General features: G+C 34.4%; 1 protein-coding gene across 1 annotated transcript in view; it reads right to left on the minus strand.

Moving 5' to 3' along the window:
• Positions 1 to 26,968, minus strand: part of LOC127175472 (adhesion G protein-coupled receptor A3) — a 196,255-nt gene extending 169,287 nt beyond the window's left edge. The window contains exon 1 of the mRNA XM_051126554.1: positions 26,427 to 26,968. Within this exon, the coding sequence (XP_050982511.1) occupies positions 26,427 to 26,635 (209 nt within the window). The 5' untranslated portion in view covers positions 26,636 to 26,968. The remainder of the gene's footprint in view (positions 1 to 26,426) is intronic.
• Between the last annotated feature and the right edge of the window lie 288 nt (positions 26,969 to 27,256).

Below are 27,256 nucleotides of genomic sequence, written 5' to 3' on the forward strand. Positions count from 1 at the left end.
GACTCCAGCAATAAGGGGAATTAGGGAATACATGATATATATATATATATATATATATATATATATATATGTATATGTATATATACATATACATATATACATTCATATATATATATATATATATATATATATATATATATATATATATATAAAAATTAATGTTCAGGAATATTTAATTTAGGCTTTTATTTACATATAAACATTGGTCAATGCCAGCGTTATTATAGTGAACTAAAACTAAAACCATAAAAAAATTTGCATTAGTTGAAATTAAAGAAATATTAACTGAAATAAAAAAAAATAAAATAAAATAACATGTAAAACTTAAAAAACAAACTTAAACTTATTTCAGCTAGTTGCCAAGGATTTGTTTTTGTTTAGTTTAACTTGCATTAAAATAACTAAAACTTAAATAAATGAATTAATTAATTAATTAATTAATTAATTAATAAATTAATAAATTAAATATATAGACATTTAAAAAAAAAACTAACAAAAATGACAAAAACACAAAAAAATAAAATAAAATTTAAAGCGTAAAAAAATGTAAACTTATTTTAGTTGCAAAGGCTTTGTTTATGTTTAGTTTAACTTAAAATAACTTTTAAACTTTTTAAAAACTAAAAGTAATAAAAATAAAATTTAAAGCTTAAAAAAAGCTTTGTTTTATTTTAACTTGCACTAAAACAACTAAAACTGAAATAAATAAATAAATAAATAAATAAATAAATAAATACATACATACATACATACATACATACATAGATAACATAGACATTTAAAAAAAACAAAAACTAATAACAATGACAAAAACACAAAAAATTACTAAAGCTTTACACAGAATTAACATGATTTGGAATCTAACAATATTCATATTTATAGTTCATCCATAAATGAATGTTCAGGAATATTTAATTTAGGCTTTTATTAACATATAAACATTGGTCAGTGCCAGTAGTAAAACTAAAACAAACATTACAATCAATACACAAACGCACACTCACACTACAGATATGACATCTACCGGTAACCGTGTGCAAAGGATTCGCATCATGCATGTAAAGCAGATCTGACTGTGATATAATGTCCTGTTTGTGATTAATAATCCAGAAAACAGGACATTATATCAGATCTGCTTTACATGCGTGACGAGACCCTTGAGTCATTCACACACACACACAGACACATATATATAATGAAGGTCATGCGTCTCTAACGGTGATCATGTGTGAACGTGAATGGCGTTCATGCAGTAATGCAGCACATCACCTCTGTCACGTATGGCATGCATTCAATCTGCTGATGACATTTTCAGACAAACGTGGCCTTCAGGACACACCAAAAAATCTAATTTAAAACTAAAACAAAATCTTAGAATTAATATTAATAAAAACTACATGAAAAAAACTAATAAAACACACTTTAAAATTCATTTTTAAAGGTAAAATTTTATTTAAAATTACTAAAACATAAAATGAAAATGGATTTTTTTTTTTAAATCTAATTCAAAAGTAATAAAACACACTTTAAAATTAATTTTTAAATGTAAATTTTAATTTTAAAAGACTAAAACTTAAAATGAAAATGGAAAAAAAAATAAAACTCTAATTCAAAACTAAAACAGAAACGAAAACTTAAAATTAACATTAATAAAAACTGCATGAAAAAAAACTAATAAAAAAACACTTTTTAAAATTCATTTTTAAAGGTAAAATTTTATTTAAAATGACTAAAACAAAATGAAAACGGAATTTTAAAATATATATATATATACATAATAACTTAAAAATAATATTAATAAAAACTACATAAAAAATAATAAAACACACTTTAAAAATTATTTTTTTTAAATGTAGAATTGAATTTTAAGACTAAACCTTAAAATGAAAATGGAAAAAAAAAAAAACTAATTCAAAACAAAAACTTAAAATTAACATTAATAAAAACTGCATGAGAAAAACTAATAGAACACACTTTAAAATTAATTTTCAAAGGCAAAATTTAATTTAAAATGACTAAAACTTACAATGAAAATGAATTGAATTTTTTTTTATCTAATTAAAAATATGAACAAATACAATAATAGTGCAACAATGAAATTAAAACAGACACCAGATTCTGAGGACACTTTGAGCTTTTGTGCTCGCTGACATCTGATTGGCTGACATGTCTGTGGAGGGCGGGGCTTTGTAATGAGAAGAGTGATGCAAAAACAATTAGTCTTGTTTTCCCAGTAACAAAAAAGCATAAAACCTTACTATTTTTTGCTTAAAATAAGGAAAATCTATTTCCCGGTGAGGCATATATAATTAAAATATTATATATATTTTAATAATATTGAAAATGTATTTATCTTTTTTGCTTTGTTAATATTTTAATTGGCTTCCGTATGCACATGGTAACCTATTGATTAGTCAATGGTAGCATATTTCATAAACTATTTTTTAAATATTTCATTTTTTTTTCTGCTATTTTAATTGGCTTCAGATTTGAAATGTATGCACGTACTGACCTATTGCTTAATCAATTAATTAGCATATTACTAATTAAAACACTTCCAGCAGCACTGAAATTAGTCCAGAAAAATGAGGTCATGTGAGAAGAATGCCATGACTCGCATTAATCATCTGCAAAAGACAACCTGTTAAAATACACTTTTAATATTGTGTGAAAAGCTGTTGTCACAATGAGATTGAATCAGTTTTAACAGAACCATTTATAACGTTTTTTTTTTCCAGAATCGAGAGCATTTTTCCTCTGCGTCCGAGTGTGTGTTGTGTCGTTGTGTGTGTTGTGTGTCACAAGGTCATTCGCCCCCACATGCCTGTGTCAGGCCTCTGTCTAACATCCAGGAAATGGCAGGCAAAACATAATTGTACATTATGTAAACAGTGCATGCCGAAACTCCAGCGTCCTTCCAACTTTATATTTACAATATCAATTATGTTCTCCAAGGATAAGCAGGGAGAGAAAGAGGGGCAAATTAAATATTGTCTTTCTCAGACCGCCGGAGCAAATGGTCTGTGTCATTGAGTGTGATTTAATCCAGCAGTTAAAGGTTATGGGTCTACACACACACACACACACACACACAGGTAAAAACACATCTTTGCCAATACATTAAAAGCTCACAGTGTGAGAAACTGCATCTTGCAATGCAATGAAATGCATTTGGTTAGCATTTCACATATAATGAATGAACATGCAATTAAACTTTTAGATGGTAAAGATCTCTGCACTGATTCCTTATCTTAAAGGTATTTAAATGTTTTGACGCAAAACTTGAATAAAGTGCAAAAGCAAGTGATTGCATTACACAATTATAACATTTATTATAATGCATACTGTTTTACATGCTGATATTACTGACATAACTGTGGAAGCTTGTATCCACCATGGAATAAATAAGATTTAAAAAAAAAAAAAAAAAAAAAAAAGGTAACTGTGGCTTTTTATCTCACAATTCTGTCTTTTTACTCACAATTCTAAGAAAACCGAAGAACAGAACAGAATAGCCAAATATAAAGTCATAATCGTGACATATGAACTTTAAAATTGTGAGATAAAAACTTTGAATTAAGAATTATGATATAAACAGAAGTGCACAATATAAACTAAAAAATTTAATACATAAACTCATAATTGTAAGATATAAACTCACAATAATGAGATATAATCTCATAATTTTGAGATAAAACTCAGAATTACTAGATACAAACTCAAAATTAAGAAATATTAACTCAGAATTGCAAGATATAAACTCAGAAACATTAGAATTAAACTCAAAAACATGAGATATAAACTCAGAAACATTAGAATTAAACTCAAAAACATGAGATATAAACTCAGAAACATTAGAATTAAACTCAAAAACATGAGATATAAACTCAGAATGAAGTGATAAAAACTCAGAATTATGAGATAAAACTCAGAAAAATTAGACTAGCCAAAAATGTGAGACATAAACTCAAATACAAACTCAAAATTAAGAGATATAAACTCAGAATTGCAAGATATAAACTCAGAATAAAGAGATATAAACTCAGAATAATGGGATATAAACTCAGAATTAAGATGTAAACACTAAATTAAGAGATAAAATTTAGAATTATTAGATATAAACTCAGAATTGCAAGCTATAAACTCAGAATTATGAGATCTAAACTCAGAATTATCAGATACAAACTCAAAATTAAGAAATATAAACTCAGAATAGCAAGATATAAACTCAGAAACATTAGAATTAAACTCAAAAACATGAGATATAAACTCAGAATGAAGTGATAAAAACTCAGAATTATGAGATAAAACTCAGCCAAAAATGTGGGACATAAACTCAAATACAAACTCAAAATTAAGAGATATAAACTGAAATTTGGGATCTAAACTCAGAATTAAGATATAAACTCTGAATTATGAGATGAAACTCAGAATTATTAGATACAAACTCAAAATTAAGAAATATTAACTCAGAATTGCAAGATATAAACTCAGAAACATGAGATATAAACTCAGAAACATTAGAATTAAAATTTGACAAGCCAAAAACGTGAGACATAAACTCAAATACAAACTCAAAATTAAGAGATATAAACTCAGAATTGCAAGATATAAACTCAGAATAAAGAGATATAAACTCAGAATAATGGGACATAAACTCAGAATTAAGAGATAAAACTCAGAATTATTAGATACAAACTAAATTATGAAATATAAACTCAGAATTTCAAGCTATAAACTCAGAATTAAGAGACAAAAACTCAAAATTAAGAAATTTAAACTCAGAATTGCAAGCTATAAAGTCTGAATTATGAGATATAAACTCAGAATGAAGTGATAAAAACTCAGAATTATGAGATAAAACTCTGAATTATTAGATACAAACTCAGAAAAATTAGACAAGCCAAAAACATGAGACATAAACTCAGAATTATGAAATACAAACTCAAAATTAAGAGATATAAACTCAGAATTAAGCGATATAAACTGAATTATGAGATCCAAACTCAGAATTAAGATATAAACTCAGAATTATGAGATATAAACTCAGAATTATGAGATATAAACTAAGAATTATGGGATCTAAACTCAGAATTAAGATATAAACTCTAAATTAAGAGATAAAACTCAGAATTATTAGATACAAACTAAATTACGAAATATAAACTCAAGCTATAAACGCAGAATTAAGAGACAAAAAGTCAAAATTAAGAAATTTAAACTCAGAATTGCAAGATATAAAGTCTGAATTATGAGATATAAACTCAGAAACATTAGAATTAAACTCAAAAACATGAGATATAAACTCAGAATGAAGTGATAAAAACTCAGAATTATGATATACACTCTGACAATTATGAAATTATGAAATATAAACTTAGAATTGAGAAATATAAAATTAGAATAATATTTATGCAAACTTTGTAGTATGAATTTCTGTAAAGCTGTTTTGAAACTGCATATTGTTAAAAATGCTTTATAAATGAATTTAATCTGATTTGACTGTCTGTAATGAAGCTGTAGGCAGTAAATCCTGTTTAAAATCCACTAAGTAATAAACGAGTATTTCCTAGTGAAGGCAGTGAGCGTGTGTTTGGGTTTTGTGAGATTGCCTGCTCTGGCATCATTCACACACACAGTATTAACTCCACGCTCCCGCCGGCCATCTGAAGCCGTCCTGCGCCGCTCTGTTATTACAAGAGCGACAGAATAAAAATATGCTGAATTACGGCGGCCCGCAGGCACCAATCACAGATCGCAATCTCAACTATTACAAACATCCCGAGCGGACGGAGCAGCGATTTCCAACCTTCACGGCCGAAACGCTGCGGCCCCAGTGTTTTTCTATAATATCGGGTTACTAGGAACAGCTAACCAAAATAACATATTTCATATCGACTAACATTGACCTTGGACTCGAAGCAGATTTAGCTCTGGAGCGCGAGTGCGCGTTAGCAGAGTCCTGAAGGACGGCGGGCGGCTACATGCCACAATTACACCAAAACCGGTCTGAAATCAACAGCAGCATGAAAGCAAAAATTATAAAGAGCCACAAAGATCCACAGGATTTCAGACACGGACTACAGCAGGACCAGGACTTTCTTTGAAATGCTTTAAAGTACAGTACCATATAAACATCAAAGTACAGGGTAATCATTTACAGTGGTACTATGGTAGACACCAAATTACCAGCGTATTTCGGCACAAAAACAAACAAACCACCCACGGTCCAGCTTATGCAGGTTTAGTGCTGCTCCACACTGATTCAGTCACTGTTTTCTATGCAAACATGCTGATTTCAACGCAAATGGAGCTTAGTACCAAATGTTGCTGTCTTTGTGAATGTATTTATTTATTTATTTATTTTATAAAAAGACATTGTAATTCATTTTTCAATATTCCTCAGTTCGAATTGAGGTATCAACCAAAATGCAGAGCTGCATTTTATTAGGAAGTAGAATGGTACCCTGAATTAAAATTGTAACTTTAAACTAAAAAAGCTGCTTTTATTTTAGGGCTGTCAAAAGATTAATCGTGATTAATTGCATACAAAATAAAAGCTCAAGTTTGCCTAATATATGTGTGTGTACTGTGTGTAATTATTATGCATATATAAATAGAAGCACATTTATGTATATATTTAAGATATATTAATTTATTTCATATAGAATTTATATTATATATATATACAAAAATATATTCTACATAAATAACAAATTTCTCCTAAATATATACATTAATTTGTGTGCATTTACAAACACAGAATTAACAGATATAATCTCAGAATTAAAATATAAACTCAGCAATATTAGAAGTAAACTCAGAATCATAAGATATAAAATTACAAGATATATATAAATAATAATTACACACAATACACAGACATTAGGCAAACTCAACCTTTTATTTTGTATAAGATTAATTGCAGCTAATCGTTTTGCCCTAGTTTATAAATATAGTTTTTATAATTTTATGATTTTAAAATTATACTAATATATTTACAACACTTAATTAGTGTAATAAATTATATATAAATAAATCAATATATGCTCTATATATATATATATATATATATAAGAAGATCACTAACTTAGTCAATTCTTTCATTGTTTGTTTGTTTTCACATTTTTATTGAACTGTATAAATTTGTCCTATGGTGTGACACAGCAAAAGAAAAAAAAAACTCTTGATAATATATAAATAGGATGAGAGAGATTTATCTTCATTGTTAGACACTTACTTTAATATAGAGTTATTTATTTAATATGAAATTATAATTGTAACGTTGAGTGAGAGACGTGAGGCGAGCGGATCCATTTGCATACTTTTATTAACGGGATTAGACATAGACATGGTCAGGCAGGCAGGGTCAGACAACGGCAGGCAGGTGTATGGACGACGAGACAAGAGTAATCCTAAATCCAGGCAAGGGTCAATACAGCGGCGAACGAAATCAGAGAAGGGCTAGGCAGAGAGTAATCCGTAAAGACAGGCGAGAGTTCAAACAACAAGAAAACAAAACACAGAATGGCAAGGGGAAACGCTTTGTATGAATGATAGTAACAATTCAATACTCGGCGAGGAGTGACAGGAAGTCCGGGGTATTTATACAGTCTCTGATTGGACGGGGGGGGAAGTGCAATGGCTGATGGGGAGTGTAGTCCGGGGTGTAGTGTGGCAGTCCGTGCGTTACAAAAACGCAAGAGCGACGTCTGGTGGTGAGCGGTCCGCAGCTCACTGACCAGATCATAACATAGCCCCCCCCCCAAAGAGCGGCTTCCAGACGCTCCAAACAAACCACAGTCCAAGGAAGCGGTGGGGCGGGGGTTAGACAGAGCAAGGGCCGGAGGGCCAGGTCCCTGCGGAGGACCCGGTGATTGAGGCAGGACCGGCAGAGCAGGAACCCTCCAGGGCGGAGCCGGAGGCGGGACGGGCGACGCAAGAGCCCTCCAGGGTGGAGCCGGATGCAGAGCGTGAGGCGCAGGCGCCCTCCAGGGCGGAGCCGGAGACGGGACAGGCGAAGCAGGAGGCGCAGCAGCCCTCCGGGGCGGAGCAAGAGGCGAAGCAGCCCTCCAGGGCGGAACAGGAGGCGGAGCAGGAGGCGTAGCAGCCCTCCGGGGCGGAGCAAGAGGCGCAGCAGCCCTCCGGGGCGGAACAGGAGGCGCAGCAGCCCTCCGGGGCGGAACAGGAGGCGCAGCAGCCCTCCGGGGCGGAACAGGAGGCGCAGCAGCCCTCCGGGGCGGAACAGGAGGCGCAGCAGCCCTCCGGGGCGGAACAAGAAACCGTGTCTTGGTCTGGGACCTGGGGAAAGCAGGGACAGAGGAGGTAGACAGAATAGAGGAAGAAGGCGCCACAGCCCTCCGGGGCGGAACAGGAGGCGAAGCAGGAGGCGCCGCAGCCCTCCGGGGCGGAGCAGGAGGCTGCGTGATGGACTGGGACCTGGGGAGAACAGTGACAGAGGATGCAGATAGGAAAAAGGGAGAAGCAGAGAGTTTAGAGGTTAACGCCCCCTCCATAAGAGGTTCTACGGCAGGCGCCGACACCTCTGGAGGCATTGGCGCAGCTTCTCCGACGGGGAAGGCCTCTGGAGCAGGCTTGTGATCAGATGAGAGCTCTGGTGCAGGCTTGTGATCAGACGAGAGCTCTGGTGCAGGCTTGTGATCAGACGAGAGCTCTGGTGCAGGCTTGTGATCAGACGAGAGCTCTGGTGCAGGCTTGTGATCAGACGAGAGCTCTGGTGCAGGCTTGTGATCAGACGAGAGCTCTGGTGCAGGCTTGTGATCAGACGAGAGCTCTGGGGCAGGCTTGTGATCAGACGAGAGTTCTGGGGCAGGCTTGTGATCAGACGAGAGCTCTGGTGCAGGCTTGTGATCAGACGAGAGCTCTGGGGCAGGCTTGTGATCAGACGAGAGCTCTGGGGCAGGCTTGGGAACAGGCGTGACCTCAGGAGCTGACTTGGGAACAGGCGTGACCTCAGGAGCTGACTTGGGAACAAGCGTGACCTCAGGAGTGCAGTGTGCGGCCCACACACACCAAATGGCGACTGCCATGACAGGAAGAGCAGCAGCTGGGGGCAGAACCTCACTAACAGTTGGTCTAGGAGACGCTGAAACCGCCGAGATGTTAGCTGCCCATACTAGCACTGGGGGTGGACCCAGTACGCTGGCCATCATGGAAGGCCGCGACCCAAGGATGTCGAACGGGGCGTGACTTAGCTCTGGACCGTCAGGTGATGCATGGCGGGACTCTGGGCGGTCAGACGAGACGTGACTTGGTCCTGGATGGACAGACGAGTCGTGACTGGGCTCGTGAAGTTTAGTAGTGGGTTGACTTGGTTGGTGGTGACCAACTGTGATTTGGCTGGACTTTTGGAGACCAGCTGTGACCTCGCTAGGCGCAGGGACGACGGCTGTGACATTACTGGACTTGTGACTTGGGAGCGTGAGCTCTGGGAGTTCAGAGGAGACGTGAGGAGGCTCTGGCCAGACGTGACTTGGACCTGAAGGAGCGACTGTGACTCGACTTGGCTTATGGAGGTCAGCTAAGGATTGACTTGGCTCGGGAATAACTGTAGCAACATCTGTGTCTTGACTTGACTCGTGGGGAACAGCTGGTTCCTTGTTTGACTCATGGAGGACAACAGCTGTATCTTGGCTTGGCGCGTGAACCACAGCTGTGACTTGGCTTGACTCTGAAGCTTGGCCGGACTCTGAAGCTGCAGATGCAGCTCGACTAGGTTCAGCAGCTTGACTAGGTTCTGCAGCCTGACTTGACACAGGAAAAGTAGCTGTAGTCTTGCTTGGCTCGGGGTGGCAGCTGTGACTTTACTTGACTTAGGAAACGCAGCTGCGACTTGACTGGAATCAGGGGTAGCTGCCACTTTTGCTGCCCATACAGCCATTAGGGGTGAGTCCAGCACATGGGCCATCATGATAGGCAGTGATCTTGGGATGTCAGGCGGGACGTGACTTGACTCAAGAACCACGGCTGTGACCTTGCTTGACTCAGGAACCGCTTCAGGAAGGGCGGCCACGATAGGTGCAGACTCCGGAGCAGGAAACACGACGTGAACAGGCTGTGGCTTGACTGCGATGGCCTGAGCAGGCTGTGGCTTGGCTGACGTGGCGTTAGCTGGCACTGGCTTGGCTGGCGATGCGTTAGCAGGCTCTGGTGTGGCGGCCATCTTGTGCAGTGCTGGCTCTGGCGTGGCAGCCATCTTGTGCAGTGACTCTGGCGCGGCAGCCATTTTGACAGTGCTTGGCTCAGGAATGATGTCTGTACCTTGACTTAAGACAGAAGCGACAACTGTAATTTGACTTGACATCGGAAACACAGTTTTAACTTCACTTGCCTTAGGAAGAGCAGTGCTGACTTGACTTGGTGCAGGAAACGCAGCTCCAGCCTGACTTGGCTTAGAAACTTGACTAGATTCAGGAAACACAGCTGCAGCGTGACTTGGCTCTGGCATGGCAGCTGTGACGTGACGGAGCTCTGTTTTCGCCGCCATTTTGTGAACGGGCTCCGCCGTCGCCGCCATCGCTCGAGCGCGCTCCGACACGGCCGCCATTTCACGAGCGATCCAAGCGGCAAACGTGTCCGTAGCGTCGCGCTCCGGCGCGGCCGCCATCTCGCGAGCGGGGTGAGCGGCCGCCATTACCACATCGTCGCGTTCTCCGTCCGCGACCCCCACAGTAAACGACGAGCCCTCACACAAAAGAGCAAAGTCCAAAAACACGGCCAGAGACGAACGCGGACCCTCGCGTCTCAGTCTCGCTTTTAACAGTTCATTTAAACCATCACAAAATATTTCAATGAGAATGCAATCCGGGAGGTCAGAATGATTTGCAATGGCTAGAAATTCAATTACGTGCTGTTCAAGTGTACGTGGTCCTTGTTTAAGTCCGAATAAAATCCTGTTAGTGTCCATACCTGATGAATGTCTGGGTGAAAAGCTGCTGGATCCTTTTGTGGCCGAGTATTCTGTAACGTTGAGTGAGAGACGTGAGGCGAGCGGATCCATTTGCATACTTTTATTAACGGGATTAGACATAGACATGGTCAGGCAGGCAGGGTCAGACAACGGCAGGCAGGTGTATGGACGACGAGACAAGAGTAATCCTAAATCCAGGCAAGGGTCAATACAGCGGCGAACGAAATCAGAGAAGGGCTAGGCAGAGAGTAATCCGTAAAGACAGGCGAGAGTTCAAACAACAAGAAAACAAAACACAGAATGGCAAGGGGAAACGCTTTGTATGAATGATAGTAACAATTCAATACTCGGCGAGGAGTGACAGGAAGTCCGGGGTATTTATACAGTCTCTGATTGGACGGGGGGGGAAGTGCAATGGCTGATGGGGAGTGTAGTCCGGGGTGTAGTGTGGCAGTCCGTGCGTTACAAAAACGCAAGAGCGACGTCTGGTGGTGAGCGGTCCGCAGCTCACTGACCAGATCATAACAATAATTGACATCATTTTTTCCCCATAACTTGTTGGACAATTAAGACAAACTTTGACAACAAAACAAACTTTGCTGTCATCTGTTCAAAATTGCTGAAAAATAAATCAGTTTAAGATGAGAGATATTTCTATTTCTTCACTTTTTTTTTTTTTTTAAGATATTCGAGACAAATCTGTATCACACCACAAGACATTACGTCACACTAAAGGACAGAAGTGGTAGTTCTTAAAGTATTTCTATTTCATTTTGAACATGTCAAATGAGAAAGAATTTTTTATTTTGATACAAGCAGTATCAACATGTTTGTTTAAACAAAATAAAATAATTTTCATCAAAAAAGTCTTGTAGTCAATTAACATGTTACTGACACTCTTCTAGCCCCCTGCTGCATGTGAGACACCACTAAATATGATTGACATTTATGATACAGCTAAATATACAGCTAAATATTATTGATATATGATTGAAACTATATTCATTAAAACCATATGGCTACTGTCTCTTCCACTAATTTTTCTCCCTCAATTCTTTCCGTTTCAAAAACAAAATATCACATTTTTATACTTATTTTCATGACATGTTATAACAGTACAAGTTTTCTGTGAAAACATCAGAAAATAGTTTAATTAATGTAGTTACTGCATTTAATAACACTGAAAATGATCAAAAAAGAATAAAAAGGAGGTATACAAATTTTAATTATTTAAAATATTTCTTAAACAGATCTTCTCCTCTGGTGTGACATCTTTGTCCTGTGGCGTGACAGTACAGGTGTCACACCGATGGACATTTTCTGTCACACCATAGGACGTTTCAGCCTTTCGCTATTCCAAGCTAACCTGTCATTAGCAGTTAACGAGACACATCTGCATAATTTGCAACAGTTTTTCTTTAAAAAAAAAAAAAAAAATTAAAGGGGAGTCACACCAAAGGACAACAAAACGTAACACTTTTGTTGTGGTTCCAAAAAAGTTAAACATTTGAACAATTCTGAGACGAATACTGACCATGTGCAAATGTGACGGGCTTGACAGTGGACTTCAGTAACACAACCATGAATGGGCTCCTTCATCTAATTAAGGTTTTTTCTGGAATTGGCCGATTTAAAAATCAGGATATGGTGTCACACCAGAGGACATGGTTTTCAGAGACAAAATGTCTCAATTTCCTACACTTTCAGAAACATATGGATGAAAAAGATGACTGCCATATATTAAAATAGACACTTGTACAATTACGCCAGATGTGTTTATTAACATTTTCATACTTTTCTTTTCAATTTATAAAAGTTGTAAATTACTGAACCATGCTTGAGACAGTCACACCATAGGACAATTTTGACACTTGGTGCAAAAAAAAAAAAAAACAACAACACTGCAGCTTTTATAACAACAGTTCCATGTAGGACGGAGAAATGTTTATTGATTTACAGCATTTTAAATAACGACAATATTAATTATATTCCTTTTTATCTTGTGGGACAGTGAAAATGCCATGTCACGCCAACAACCCATATATAATAATAAAATCAGTGAAGAATAAGGGTTTCTTATTTGCAATGAAACCAACAACCTCCTGAAGACCTTACACCAAAATATAGAGAATAATATTAAGAGGAACAAAAAAAAAAAAAAAAAAAAAAAAACTTACAAAGAATAACAAAGAGACTAAATGCATAATATTCTATAATCTTTTAATATTATAATTATAATATTTAGTTACTTTTATTTTAATGTGACTTAGAGTTTAAAAAACATTATATAAATATACCATGTTATATATCATAATATTCTATTTTCTATGTTTTTGAGAGAAGTCACTTCTGCTCATCAAGGCTGCATTTATTTGATTAAAATACAGTAAAAATTGTGAAATATTATTAAAATGTAAAACAGCTGTTTTGTATGTGAATATCTGTTAAAATGTAATTTATTTCTGTGATAATATTCTGAATTTTTAGCATCATTACTCCAATCTTCAGTGTCACATGATCCTTCACAAATCATTCTAATATGCTGATTTGCTTAATTACATGTAAAGTAATACATTTCAAAAGTTCATTTTGATGATTAGAGCATACAGCTCATTAAAGTCAAAAATCCAGTATCTCAAAATACTAGAATTTTTACATGTGAGTTTTATTAAATGACCATCCCTACAGTATAAATTCCAGGTATCTCTTGTTCTTGTCACACAAGATTATTATTTGGTCTTTCCTGTTCCGTTTCTTGTTATGTCGTTATTGTTTAATTATCCTCACCTGTCTTTGTCTCGTTTGCTACCCTTTATAAGTTTGATTCGGTTCCTTGGTCCCTGTCCGATCTTAACGTTATGTGAGTGTGTTCCCCTGCTGTTCCTGTACCCTTGTTTGGATTTTATGATTAAAGCCCGTTTGTTATATTTCCTCGTCCTCGGCTCCTTCCTACACACTATCCTGACAGTTCTTTGAAACCACACTAATGGGGAAGACTGCTGACATGGCAATAGTCCAGAAGACAACTCTCAAAGAGAGTCACTGAAAGGGGTGGCTGTTTAAAGAGTGCTGTATCAAAGCATATTAAATGCAAAGTTGACTGGAAGAAAGAAATTGGGTAGGAAAAGGTGCACAAGCAACAGAGATGACCACAAGCTTGAGAAAACTGTCAAGCAAAGCCAATTCAAACACTTGGGAGAGCTTCATATGGAGTGGAATGAAGCCGGAGTCAGCGCATCAAGAGTCGCCACGCTCAGACGTCTTTAGGGAAAGAGCTACCAAAGCCACTTCTGAAACAGAAACAATGTCAGAAGCATCTTACTGGGGCTATCGAGAAAATGAACTGGACTGTTGCTCAGTGCTCCAAAGTCCTCTTCAGATAAAGGTAAATTTTGAATTTCATGTTGAAATCATGGTTCCAGAGTCTGGAGGAAGACTGGAGAGGCACAGAATCCAAGCTGCTTGAAGTCCAGTGTTAAGTTTCTGAAGTCAGTGATGATTTGGGGTGCTGTGATGTCTGCTGGTGTCGGTCCATTGTGTTTTATCAAGTGCAAAGTCAGTGTATCCATCTACCAGGAGATTTTGGAGCACTTTATGCTTCCGTCTGCTGACAAGCTTTATGGAGATGCTGATTTCCTTTTCCAGCAGGACTTTAGCACCTGCCCACAGTGCAAAAACCACTTCCATGTGGTTTGCTGACCATGATATTACTGTGTTTGACTGGCCAGCCAACATGCCTGACCTGAACCCCATAGAGAATCTATTTAAAAAAAAACTTGAACTTTTCTTTTTTTGCAAATTTTTTTTGCATTTTTTTAATTGATCTTAGTAAATATTCTAATATTTTGAAATACTGGATTTTTGACTTTCATGAGCTGTACGCTCTAATCATCAAAATTAAAACAAAAAAAAAAAAAACATTAGAAATATTTTACTTTACATGTAATGAATTTAGATTATAGGAAAGTTTTAGTTTTTAAGAAACATTTCTAGTTATTATCAATGTTGAAAACAGTTGCACAGTATTTTTGTGGAAAACCGTGACGGATTTTATTTTTCAGGATTCACAGATAAACAGAAAGTTCAAAAGAACAGCATTTGTTTGAAACAGAAATATTTTGTGACATTAATTAAAATAAATAAATAAATAAATAAATTTCTTTTATAAAAGAAAGAAAAATGTACTGATTTTGGACTTTTTTATTTTTATTTTATTTTCAATTAATTTTATTTTCTCATTATCATTTACATATATATTATCTTTAATATATACTAACATTTCACATATAAAATCTTATGCATTTAGCAGATGCTTTTATCCAAAGTGACTTTCCCAGAATGCATTAAATGTGTTGACATACACATTGCTGTTTAGTAAACGGCTCATTCTGTCCAATCTAATTCATCTTCGTGTGTTCTGTAGCTCACTTTAGCATTTGTACAATTATAGTAAAGCCTCAGTCGTCGCTCAGATCCCACCTGCAAATTACAATCAGCTCTAATTATATGGGCGTGTTTGTAGCATTAGCCGATTTGCATAATTCCATTAGCGACTCCGGTGCTAAAACAACACAGATGCAGCAAAGCGTGCAAATAAACGCCGCCGCTTCATTCTGAGCGAATCCCCCGCTGCTCATTTCACAGATGTAGCGGGTCACTGCTACACCTCCATCAATATCTAAACCACTGTGAAAACAGACACGGACGCGCGGCTGCGCTCACAGTCAAAGCTCTCAACACGCTCTCAGCTCCACGGCCCTTCAGGGGCCCCGGCGCGCGGGTCACGCGGAGTTAACGCACGTTCGGCACGTTCGAGAGATCAGACAGAAGCTGTTTTATGATATTTAGGAAAGCTGGAACGCCAGCGGAGGGACACTTTAAATAACCCCGGCGTTTAGCGGCCTGTGAGAGGGAGGCCGAGACGACGCACCGCTAATGTATCCTTGGCAGACGCACTGTTTTCATTTCTTAACATTTTTAGGCGGTCGACACTCCAAACGCGCTCAGACACATTCTTGGGTTTTCTGCAAAGCACAGACGGATTCATTAGCGTCGACGAGACGAGAAAATTCATTTACTGCTCCATCTGAGGCATGACAAGCAACACTTCTACGTGACTGACCACAAATGCGGTCTTACACAAATGATAAAACAATCAACAACAGCCTCTCCGAGATAATAAAAGAAAAGCATGATACATTTCCAAAGGGTTTAAAGGAGCAGTTCACTCATATGTCGTTCCAAACCGTTTTACAAATGTTTATTTTTTAGCAAAAAAAAGCAAGCGATGTTCAAAGGTCTTGAAATTTGAATATATTTTGCACAATGACCAAACTAAACTGCTGCTGATTAAAATATTAAAAATGGGCTTAGTGATATTTTATTTTATTTATTTTATTTTATTTTATTTTATTTTATTTTATTTTATTTTATTTTATTATTTTTTTGGAAAAAAAATAAAATAATAATAATAATAATAATTATTATTATTATTATTATTATAAAAGGAAAAAAAAATATATATATAAAATTTTGCAAGGATGCATTAAATTGATAAATTGAATAATATATATATATATATATATATAGCAATATTCAAAGGTTTTGAGGTTTATATATATATTTCATTCTGCACAATGACCAAAAGGGAACTGCTTCTGAATAAAATATAAAAAATGGGCTCAGTGAGATTTAATTTAATTTAATTTAATTTAATTTTTGGGAAAGAAATTATTATTATTTTTTTTTTTTTTTTTTTTTTTGCAAGGATACAAGGATGTATTAAATTGATCCTAAATTGATCCTATATATAGTGATGTTCAAAGATTTATTTTATTTTATTTTATTTTATTTTATTTTATTTTATTTTATTTTATTTTATTTTTAATTTAATTTAATTTAATTTTATTTTATTTTTGGGAAATAAATTATTATTATTATTATTATTATTATTATTATTATTATTATTATTATTTTGTAAGGATGCATTAAATTGATCAGATTTAATACAAACAAACGAGACTTAATATCTGATGTCATTTTGCTTATTTGGTAAATGTATCTCAATTTAATGATGTTTTAACATTTGTTATGGAAAACAAGATAAAAACAAATCATAAGAACAACTTTTTTGCAGTGTATAATATTACAAAAGATGTCAAATAAATGCTGTTTTTTTAACTTTCTATTCATCTGTGAATCCTGAAAAATAAAATGCATGACAGTTTACACAAAAATATTGCTCAGCACAACTGTTTTCAACATTGATAATAATAAGAAATGTTTGTTGAGCAGCAAATCAGCATATTAGAATGATTTTCTGAAGGATCATGTGACACTGAAGACTGGAGTAATGATGCTGAAAATTCAGCTGCGCATCACAGAAATAAATTACATTTTAACAGATATTCACATAGAAAACAGCTGTTTTACATTGTAATAATATTTAACAATTTTTACTGCACTTTTGATTAAGCAAATGCAGATTTGTTAAGCAGAAGAGACTTCTTTCAGAAACACACAACCCTAAACTTTTAAATACTACGTGCACTAAATTTTTATATTTCCTAAAAATATGGGTCATACACTTTGGAACAATATGACGGAGAGTAAATGATCAACTTAACACTGTATTACACTCAGATTTCATCAACAGAACAGTGTGTCATCATATAATAAGAGGAAATCTGCACTGATTTGTGGGAAGGAGAGCAGTTCCAGAGGAAACACATCACACACTGACATAACCCACCTCTCTTCCTAATATCAGACCTTACGCAAAACTCAAACATGTTCTCTTACAGTCTTGGGCTGAAGTACAGCATGAGACCATCTGTTACTCTGCTGCCCTGCAGGTTTGCAGACTGTCATTTCACATTTGTGATGACAGACATTTCAGTGTTTGACGGATGTCCTTCAGTGACTCTCACCCAAACTACACACAGAACATGAAGAGAGCGGATGTGAAATATTCATGAGGAAGCAGCAGCGAGTTCAGCGAGAGACCGGACTGACAAACGCAGCGATGCACTGATGGAGTACTTCACAAAAACCCACTGAACAGCAGAGCTGAGCCGCACGCCTCGCCGGAGACCCCGCTGCACTTCATCTTACTGTACCTTACACTTACATTTAACATTTGGAGGAATCTTTTATTTCTTCTGTGAAATGCACACACAAAAAAGTTAGTAAAATGTTCATGCTGTTCTTTTCTGTACAAGGACAGTAAATGAGGACAGATACTCTTAAGCTTTAAAAATGACAAAAAAGCATCATTAATTATAAAGATTTCTGAAAGTTTTCTTTAATGTCAATGGAGACAAAAATAAACAATTTTTAATTCTTAGTACCTTTTTCAAGGAATTATATATGCAGTAAATAATTAAGTTTTTTAAATGTTTTTGAAAGAACTCTTTTCTGCTCACCACGTCTGCATTTATTTTTCTACTTGAAAACACAGTACAAACTGTTAAATATTATTACAATTTAAAACAGCTGATGTAATTTATTTCTGTGATCAAAGCTGAATTTTCAGCATCATTACTCCAGTCTTCAGTGTCACATGATCCTTCAGAAATCATTCTAATATACTGATTTGCTGCTCAATTATTATTAATTATTAATAAAGAAAGAAAGAAAGCAGGACAACTGTTTTCAACATTTATAATAATCAGAAATGTTACATTTTACACCATATTCAAATAGAAATTTAAATTATAATAATATTGCACAATTTTTACTGTATTTTAAATCAAACAAATGCAGCCTTGGTGAGACTTTTCAAAAACATAAAAAAATGTAATTACTGCAAACTTTTAAGTGTATATTTAAAAGGAAAACAAGAGAAAAATACTTAAGAAAATATTTTTAATTTATATTTTGTTCTAATATTAAGAGAAGAAGAACTTGAAAGATCAGTTTGTCTCCTGTTTGACTGACATCAGACTAAAATCAGTCCTCAAGTCATGTCTCAAGTAATATAAGCAGTGAAAACTCTAAGAACTACACAGCATTCTGTCTCAGAGACTCCTGACTATGAGAACTGACTCTGAATCACTGAATTACACGAAGTGACTCTGAATCATTAAATCATACGAAGTCACTACGAAATATTGAATCCTATGAACTGACTATGAATCATAGGAACTGACTCTGAAACATTGAATTATATGAACTATGAATCACTGAATCATATGAACTGACTATGAATCAGTAAATCATACGAACTGACTATGAATCACTGAATCATTTGAACTGACTGAATCATAGGAACTGACTCTGGAACATTTAATTATATGAACTCACTATGAATCACTGAATTATATGAACTGACTATGAATCATTGAATTATATGAACTGACTATGAATCACTGAATGATTTGAACTGACTATGAATCACTGAATTATATGAACTGACTATGAATCACTGAATTATATGAACTGACAATGAATCATTGAATGATTTGAACTGACTATGAATCACTGAATTATATGCACTGAATATGAATCATTGAATCATATGAACTGACTATGAATCATTGAATTATATGAACTGACTATGAATCATTGAATTATATGAACTGACTATGAATCATTGAATGATTTGAACTGACTATGAATCATTGAATTATATGAACTGACTATGAATCATTGGATGATTTGAACTGACTATGAATCATAGGAACTGACTCTGAAACATTGAATTATATGAACTATGAATCACTGAATCATATGAACTGGCTATGAATTAGTAAATCTTACAAACTGACTATGAATCACTGAATCATTTGAACTGACTGAATCATAGGAACTGACTGTGAAACACTGAATTATATAAACTGACTATGAATCATTAAATCATACAAACTGACTATGAATCATTAAATCATATGAACTGACTATGAATCATAGGAACTGACTCTGAGTGACTGAATCATGTGAACTGACTATGAATCATTGAATCATATGAAATGACTGAATCATAGGAACTGACTCTGAATCACTTAATCATATAAACTGACTATGAATCATTAAATCATGTGAACTGACTATGAATCACAGGTACTGATTTGGAATCACTGAATCATATGAACTGACTCTGAATCACACAAAATGTGTAAAAAAAAAATATAATAATAATACATAAAAAAAATAAATAAATAAAAAACAGTAATGATTTCAACCTTTTGACTGTAATTTGACATCAAGGTAGAGATAAAATGAGGGTTTGTGGTTTTAAAAAAAAAATCAAGTAGTGAATATAACATTATTTGGAAAATTAAACTTATTTTTGGTGGATATTCATCTTTAAACCTATGCAAACATTACGTTTCTAATGTTTGCAAAAATGCATGCGAAATCATGCTACATATTTAATATGTTTTTTTAACTCAAAACCTTCCTCTTCCAGGTTTAATGTAGAGCGATACTGTGCATTAGTGTGGATGCTGATGTAGTTTATTCATTCTTGGTGTGAACAACCCTATACAGATAAGCTGTAGACATTTGAAATCAATTTAAAAATACAGAAAAAGCTACAACCCTAAAGACGAAATAAAAGAGAAGTGCCCTGGTGAACATCCTAAATTGATTCATATAAAAGAGGTTTTATTTTTCTACTGAATAAAATGAAATGAATTAAACATGAGTATCTGCTGGTCTGCTGCACTTTCAGAGCGAAGCATCCGATGGCGAGACGTTTAACGGAGTAACGACGGCAGAATGATAATGAGGGACTACAGTAAATACGTCTGAGGAGAAAAGAGGAGGCGTATGAGAGAGTTTATTTATCTTAAACTCAGAAACAAAAGTCGAACGAGGGAAGTCAGAGCAGAATCGCGAATGTCACGCTTCCTAGAGCAGGAAAAAGGCTTCCTGACAAACCAAAACCAAAACAAGCCACGGATTCGACTTCAAGAGACTCAGATCAACAGCGGCTCAATACGTCAATGTGATGGAGTGTTTTTGTAGGCCGGCCTGAAAGTTTCCTCCACAAAAACCTAACAGGATTTTTCCATTTCCATTATTTGCAGATATTTTCTACAATATTGGGATTACTATGATTATTGTCATCATGATGACACAACACAACTTTTGCTTTGAACATGAATTTTGTTTTGTTTTACTTGAAATTGTGAAAGAAAAAAAAAACATTTTAAATTTTAAATAAAAGAATTATAAATAATATAAATAATTATAATAATATTTTTTAAAATAAAATAATACATATTTTGTTAATTAATAATTACACTATTATTACACTATTAATTTGTCAAAAATTTAATTAATGTTTTATGTCTTCATTTGATGACCAAAAAAATTACCAAAACATTTAATAGGGCACTGTTATTGTAAAACAAATAATAAAGTAAAATATGTTTTATAAATACAATTAATTAGACATGCTTTAATGATACATAAATAATACAAAATTAATTTAACTATTGAAATTTAGAGAATCCAGAAAAATGGAAATGGAAAACACATGATTCGTTAAAAAATAAAACAGAATTTGAGAAAAAAAATAAAATAAAATAAAAAAAAAATTACATGTACTGTAGAGGGCCCAAAACTCTTTTTGTTTAACTTTTAATAAATTGTTGTTAAATTGTGTAAGTTTCATGATTTCTGTTAATTTGACATGCTTTTTGATACTAAAATAAATGTATTTACCAATTAAAACTAGAAGAGTCTAGAAAAAAAAGGGAAAACAGAATTCAGTAAAATTAAAATAGAAAAAGAAAAATGAATTTTGGAAAAAATAAAACAGATGTCATAGAGCCCTATTTAACCAAAACTTATTAAAAAAATAAATAAATAAATAAAATAAAATAAAACTATTGAAATAGAATCCAGAAAAATGTAAATGGAAACCACAGAATTTGTTAAAAATAAAACAGAATTTGAGAAAAAACAAAATGTACTTTATAGGGCCCAAAACTTTTGTTTGTTTGTTTGTTTAACTTTTAATAAATTGTTGATAAATTGTGTAATTTTCATGATTTCAGTTAATTTGATATGCTTTTTAATTACTAAAAAAAAAAACAGAATTCAGTAAAATTAAAATAGAAAAAGAAATGTAGTTAAAAAAAAAAAAGGAATTTGGGAAAAAATAAAATTTCATAGAGCCCCATTTAACCAAAACCCATTAAAAAATAAAAATAAAATAAAATAAAATAAAATAAAATAAAAAACACTGACTTCAGGACAATGCAACTGGAAATGTTAAAATGCAACTCATTTCCAGGTTTTAGCCTACAGAAATCCGTCATCCCTGCAGCACTCTATTATGAGTAGAATTATAGTGCAGCGATGAAACTCAGAATTAACAATAATGAAGGTCTAGGAATGATGCAGTCATCAAAACATGATGAAATCTCTCTAACATTTGAGCTTCTTCTTTGTCTGGACTCCGGCTCTTTTTGCTCTTTGTTCTGGAAATTCATGAGGTGCATCATAGGATGCTTTTAAACACTAGAGGAAAGTGTGAGGAAGTCATTTATGGTGCTTTTTCTTACATTCACATTCATGCATTTAGCAGACGCTTTTATCCAAAGCGACTTGCACCGTTAGTCCTAATGCACAAGGTTTATTAGACAACTAGAGAAGCTAGAGAAGTGAAGAAACCATCACTACCTTCACTGACCTTTCACTTTACTACAACTCATCCAATTCTGTCCACAAATCTAATTCAAGCATTTAAGCACAAACCTTAAGAAGAAAATCAAGACGATCATGAGAAAGAAATGCAGCGAAGTGTCCAAACTTTTGACTTGTAGCCTTATTTCTCCCTCAGGCCTGTGAAAGATGTTTGAATGCACTCAGAGGATCAACATCACTTTACGATTTTGGCTATTGAGCGTTTGAGAACTAAAACAAGCTTCTGAAGACACTCAAAAACTGCAAGAACACAAAAGCACTGAGAACGTACTGAAAACAACACAACATATCTCATTATTTTAAAGCATTTCATTCCTCATTACAACAGACAGCTTCCCAATCAGTAACACCATTATAATTAAATCAAACAAGACTCATATGTGTTAAAATAATGCGCAATACAAGCCCTCGCTGCAAACGCAGGTACACCAGAGAAAATGCTGTGCAATTAAAAATGCATTAGGAGTTTTCACAGACGGTGCACTAGATTACACATAAATCACAATCAGTCTCCTTATACTTCTTCACCGTGCCTTTGGTTCTACAAGAACCTTCTTCTTATCAAAATCATGTGAATAAAGGTTGTTTATTACTAATGGATTCATGAAGAACCTTACTTCTTTGAACTAAGAAAAATGGTTCTTTTAAGAACTGATCACTAAAAGGTTCCTTGAGGAACGAAAAATTGTTCTTCTATTTCATCACTGCCAAACCCCTTATTTTTTAAGATCATGTTCGGCTTCTGGAGTGTCTTTTAAAACAAAAGGTATTGGTGGCTCCATGAAAACCTTTAACATCAACTGAATCTTTCCAGGTTCTTAGCATTTTTTTTTTACAGGTTTCTCAGATCAGATTTTTTTTCTCTCAACTGCAAGTCTATATCTCACAATTTGGACTTCTTGTAGTTCATATGTGCAATTCTGTGTTTATATCTTGGAGAGACAAAATGAATGGAGAGATAAAAGGTTGCAGTCACCTTTTATACACACTACGGCTCAAAAGTTTGGGATCAGTAAGACTTGTAATGTTTTTTAAAAGACGTCTCTTATGCTCATCAAGGCTGCATTTATTTAATTAAAAAAACCCAGAAAAAAATGTTATTAGAATATAAAATAATGATTTTTATTTTAATATACTTTAAAATATAATTTATTTTTGTAATGCAAAGCTGAATTTTCATCAACTGTTACTCCAGTCTTAAGTGTCACATGATCCTTCAGAAATCATTCTAATTATCAATGTTGGAAATATTTTTTTTTGTAACCTGTGATTCTATTTGTTCAGGATTCTTTGATGAATAAGAAATTTAAAAGAATAGCATTTATTCAAAATATAAATCTTTCTAACAATGTAAAACTATGCTATCACTTTTTATTAGTTGAACACATCCCTGGTGAATAAAAGTATTATTTTCTTCTTTAAAAAAAGGAAAAAGAAAAATGTACTGACCCCAAACTTTTAAACAGTAGTGTATATTGTTAGAAAAGAGTAATGGAGTAATGATTTTGAAAATTCAGCTGCGCATCACAGAAATAAATTACATTTGAACAGATATTCACATAGAAAACAGCTATTTTAAATTGTAATAATATTTCACAATATTACTGTTCCTTCTGTATTTTTGATCAAATAAATACTGCTTTAATAACCATAAGAGATTTCTTTAAAAAACATTAAAATTTTAACTGATCCCAAACTTTTGAACAGTAGTGTGTTTATCCCTGGCAGAAGCAAACTTATGTAAGTGTTTCTCAGACATTAGGCTGTAAAACTTGGTTTGGATTTAATTGTGACCTTATTTATTATCTTTAAGTCTGCACTATTCCAGTATTCCAGTGTTTCCTGCATTAATTTATTCCTTAGACTAATAACTTCTACTCACTCACGATGGATAAAAGCTTTTGCTTAATGCATAAATGTAAATGTAAAAATAAATCTGCAGTATCTAAGAGATTCGTCTCTGATTTGTGCACTGACATACTGAATACTGATGAGCAAAGTAATATGACGCTGCAAAACACTTTGCATCGGTGCATGATCATCCATCATAAATCACTTATAAAACTTCTGACAATAAAATATAATCAACCAGATCCATTTCAATTAATTAGTGTCTGACAGCAATAAAGGCCGGTGCCTTTATTTTACACTTTGTTTTATGCTTCTATGTTACATAGACATACAGTCAAATCTAAATGTATTCAGGCACCTTTAACATTTCTTACTTTATCACAGTTTATTCACTATAGTTTAGAAAATGGTACTAAAATATGACAAGAACTCAAAGTTAAACTGTGTCTTAATAAAGTCAACAACTGCAGTTAGTACGACTAGATTTACACAACTGCCAATACTTTGTTGACCAATTAACAAGCAATGCTTAATTTGTTTCAGTCTGTGGTGTAAAAAGGTCGAATTAGGAATTCAACACAAAACATTTGAGCAAAACATGGACGGGTCAAAGTGTCTGAATAATTTTTGTTCACAAATGTTTATCAATTTTACTAGTAGTCCAGTGTAAGAAGAATTTTTGGGGTATAATATGTCAGAGTTTACTTTATTTTGCTATCCTCCCTTACATAAATGAGCTAGAGTGTCCTGCACCCACTAGTAAAAATAAATAAATAAATAAATAAAACTAATTTAAAAATTAAATCTGGTGTCAGAATAATTTTTGTTTTGACTCTATATACATGTCTAAAGTTAATTATAAATATAATTTAAAAAATACAATAAATTATTTTAATTCTTAATATAGTTTTTCAAGTTTTCCCAGTCATGATTACTGCATGAAGATTAAAAAAAGAAAAAGTCACAAAAAAGCAATAGTCAATTCAAAATTGTAAATTAGAGACTAACTAGAACTTTTAATGAGTTTACTAATATCCACAATATTTCTATCAATATTTTAATGTATGGAATAATTTCCATGACTCTTCCATGAAGATTTAAATGAATTGAATAATTTTCATGACTTCTCTTTAAATCCATTAAAGTGAGACACTGCGCGTGTAATAAAATAAATAATAATAATAATAATAATAATAATTACCTTACACAGTTGATTGATTACACTGACAATTGCAAACATTGTTTGCATTACAATTTTTTTAATGTTAGGTTTAAATATGCAAATGATGCATTATTTAATAAAATATACGCTCGTTTGCATAAATTTGTAGTACAAAAATCTAAACACTGCACAAAGTCCGTTTCAAAATTCTTGTTTATTTTTGTTTATTTATTTTATTTTACTTTATTTATTTTGTTTTATTTATTTATTTATTTTTTATTTATTTATTTTTTTTTTTTTGACATTAGAGTCAAATATTTTTACAAAGGGAATTTTGAGGACTCCATAATTCAGAAAACACTTAAAACAGACAGAAAACAATTTTAGAATGTTGTATATAATCAAGCAAATTATATATAAACAAATCCCTCTGTATAAACCTTCAGGATATAGACCGAAATAAAAATGTAAAGTTTGTGTGTAAGTGCTACTAAAGTGGAAATGTACAGTTCGGTGTAGGAGAAAAACTCATTTTAAGAAAACAGGCTTTAAAAATATGCATTTTAATGGAAATCTATTGACACAAATAGATAAAGTACTAAAAAAGAAACACTTAACATTGTCTTCTGGATGTTTTTTTTTTTTTTTTTTTTTTTTCCAGTAGTCTGAAAAAAACACTACAAAAAAACAAAAAGACCAAAATCTTGACAGGTGCATGATAAAACTGTGTTTTTGCCTGCAGTTTTTCCCCCTAAATAAAATATTACCCACACATTTAACAATGTAAACAGTGTAAACACGCAGCTTCATGTCAGAGATACTCACAGTGACACAGTCGTGTTGGGTAAAGAGCTGGGCTGCATGGTTTCCGTCAGGTCCTTATCCTCACACGCAACCTTCACGCGCAAACTCTGCCTATTAAACTCCTTTGATCTCTCCGACACGCAGCGACAGCTGTCAATCATCAGCTCGGGACAGTATCTGCTGCTGAACGCTCCCGCGAGCGCAGCGCACAGCACGAGCAGCACTTTCATCGCGATCTGTACTGTCACGTTACTTCCAGCCAATCTGGGAAAAAATGATCGATCATCTCAGGGAAATCAAACACAGAGCAATATCGATCCCTAATGAGCAGTCAAGCACCTGGAGATGATGATGATGATGATGATGATGATGCGTAAAACACAATATTCCCAATTCAAAGCCAGTTTTGCATTATTCGCCAGTTTGTATCCTCACTGTAAGCGCTTCTCTTCATCTTAAGTATCCAAAAGTGCAAAAAAACTTCTGTCCCACTGCGCGCCTCCGCGCGTTTGAGCAGTTCTGCAAGTGCGTACTGCTGTCAACAGGTTGCTGTTGCTGGATGAAGTAACTTGTAGCGATGTGTGTCCTGACACACGCGTTCCTCCTCCCGGCGTCGCGTCCTACTACGCTAAAGGCTTGTCTCATGAATATTAATGACGTTTCACCATAGGGCGTTCTGATTGGCTGACAGGAGAACGCTGGTGGGCGGGAGCTACTCAGCTGACCAATTATTTAACTCTCTCTGGTGAATCGCTGATTCATGAATAATACTTTTGGCGCTTCAGAATGGTTTCAAAACAACGTCAGCACGCCGTCATTAATATTCATAAGCGTTCCTTCGCCGTAGTAGG

This window comes from Labeo rohita, chromosome 13, assembly GCF_022985175.1.
Source record: "Labeo rohita strain BAU-BD-2019 chromosome 13, IGBB_LRoh.1.0, whole genome shotgun sequence".
Taxonomy (NCBI): domain Eukaryota; kingdom Metazoa; phylum Chordata; class Actinopteri; order Cypriniformes; family Cyprinidae; genus Labeo; species Labeo rohita.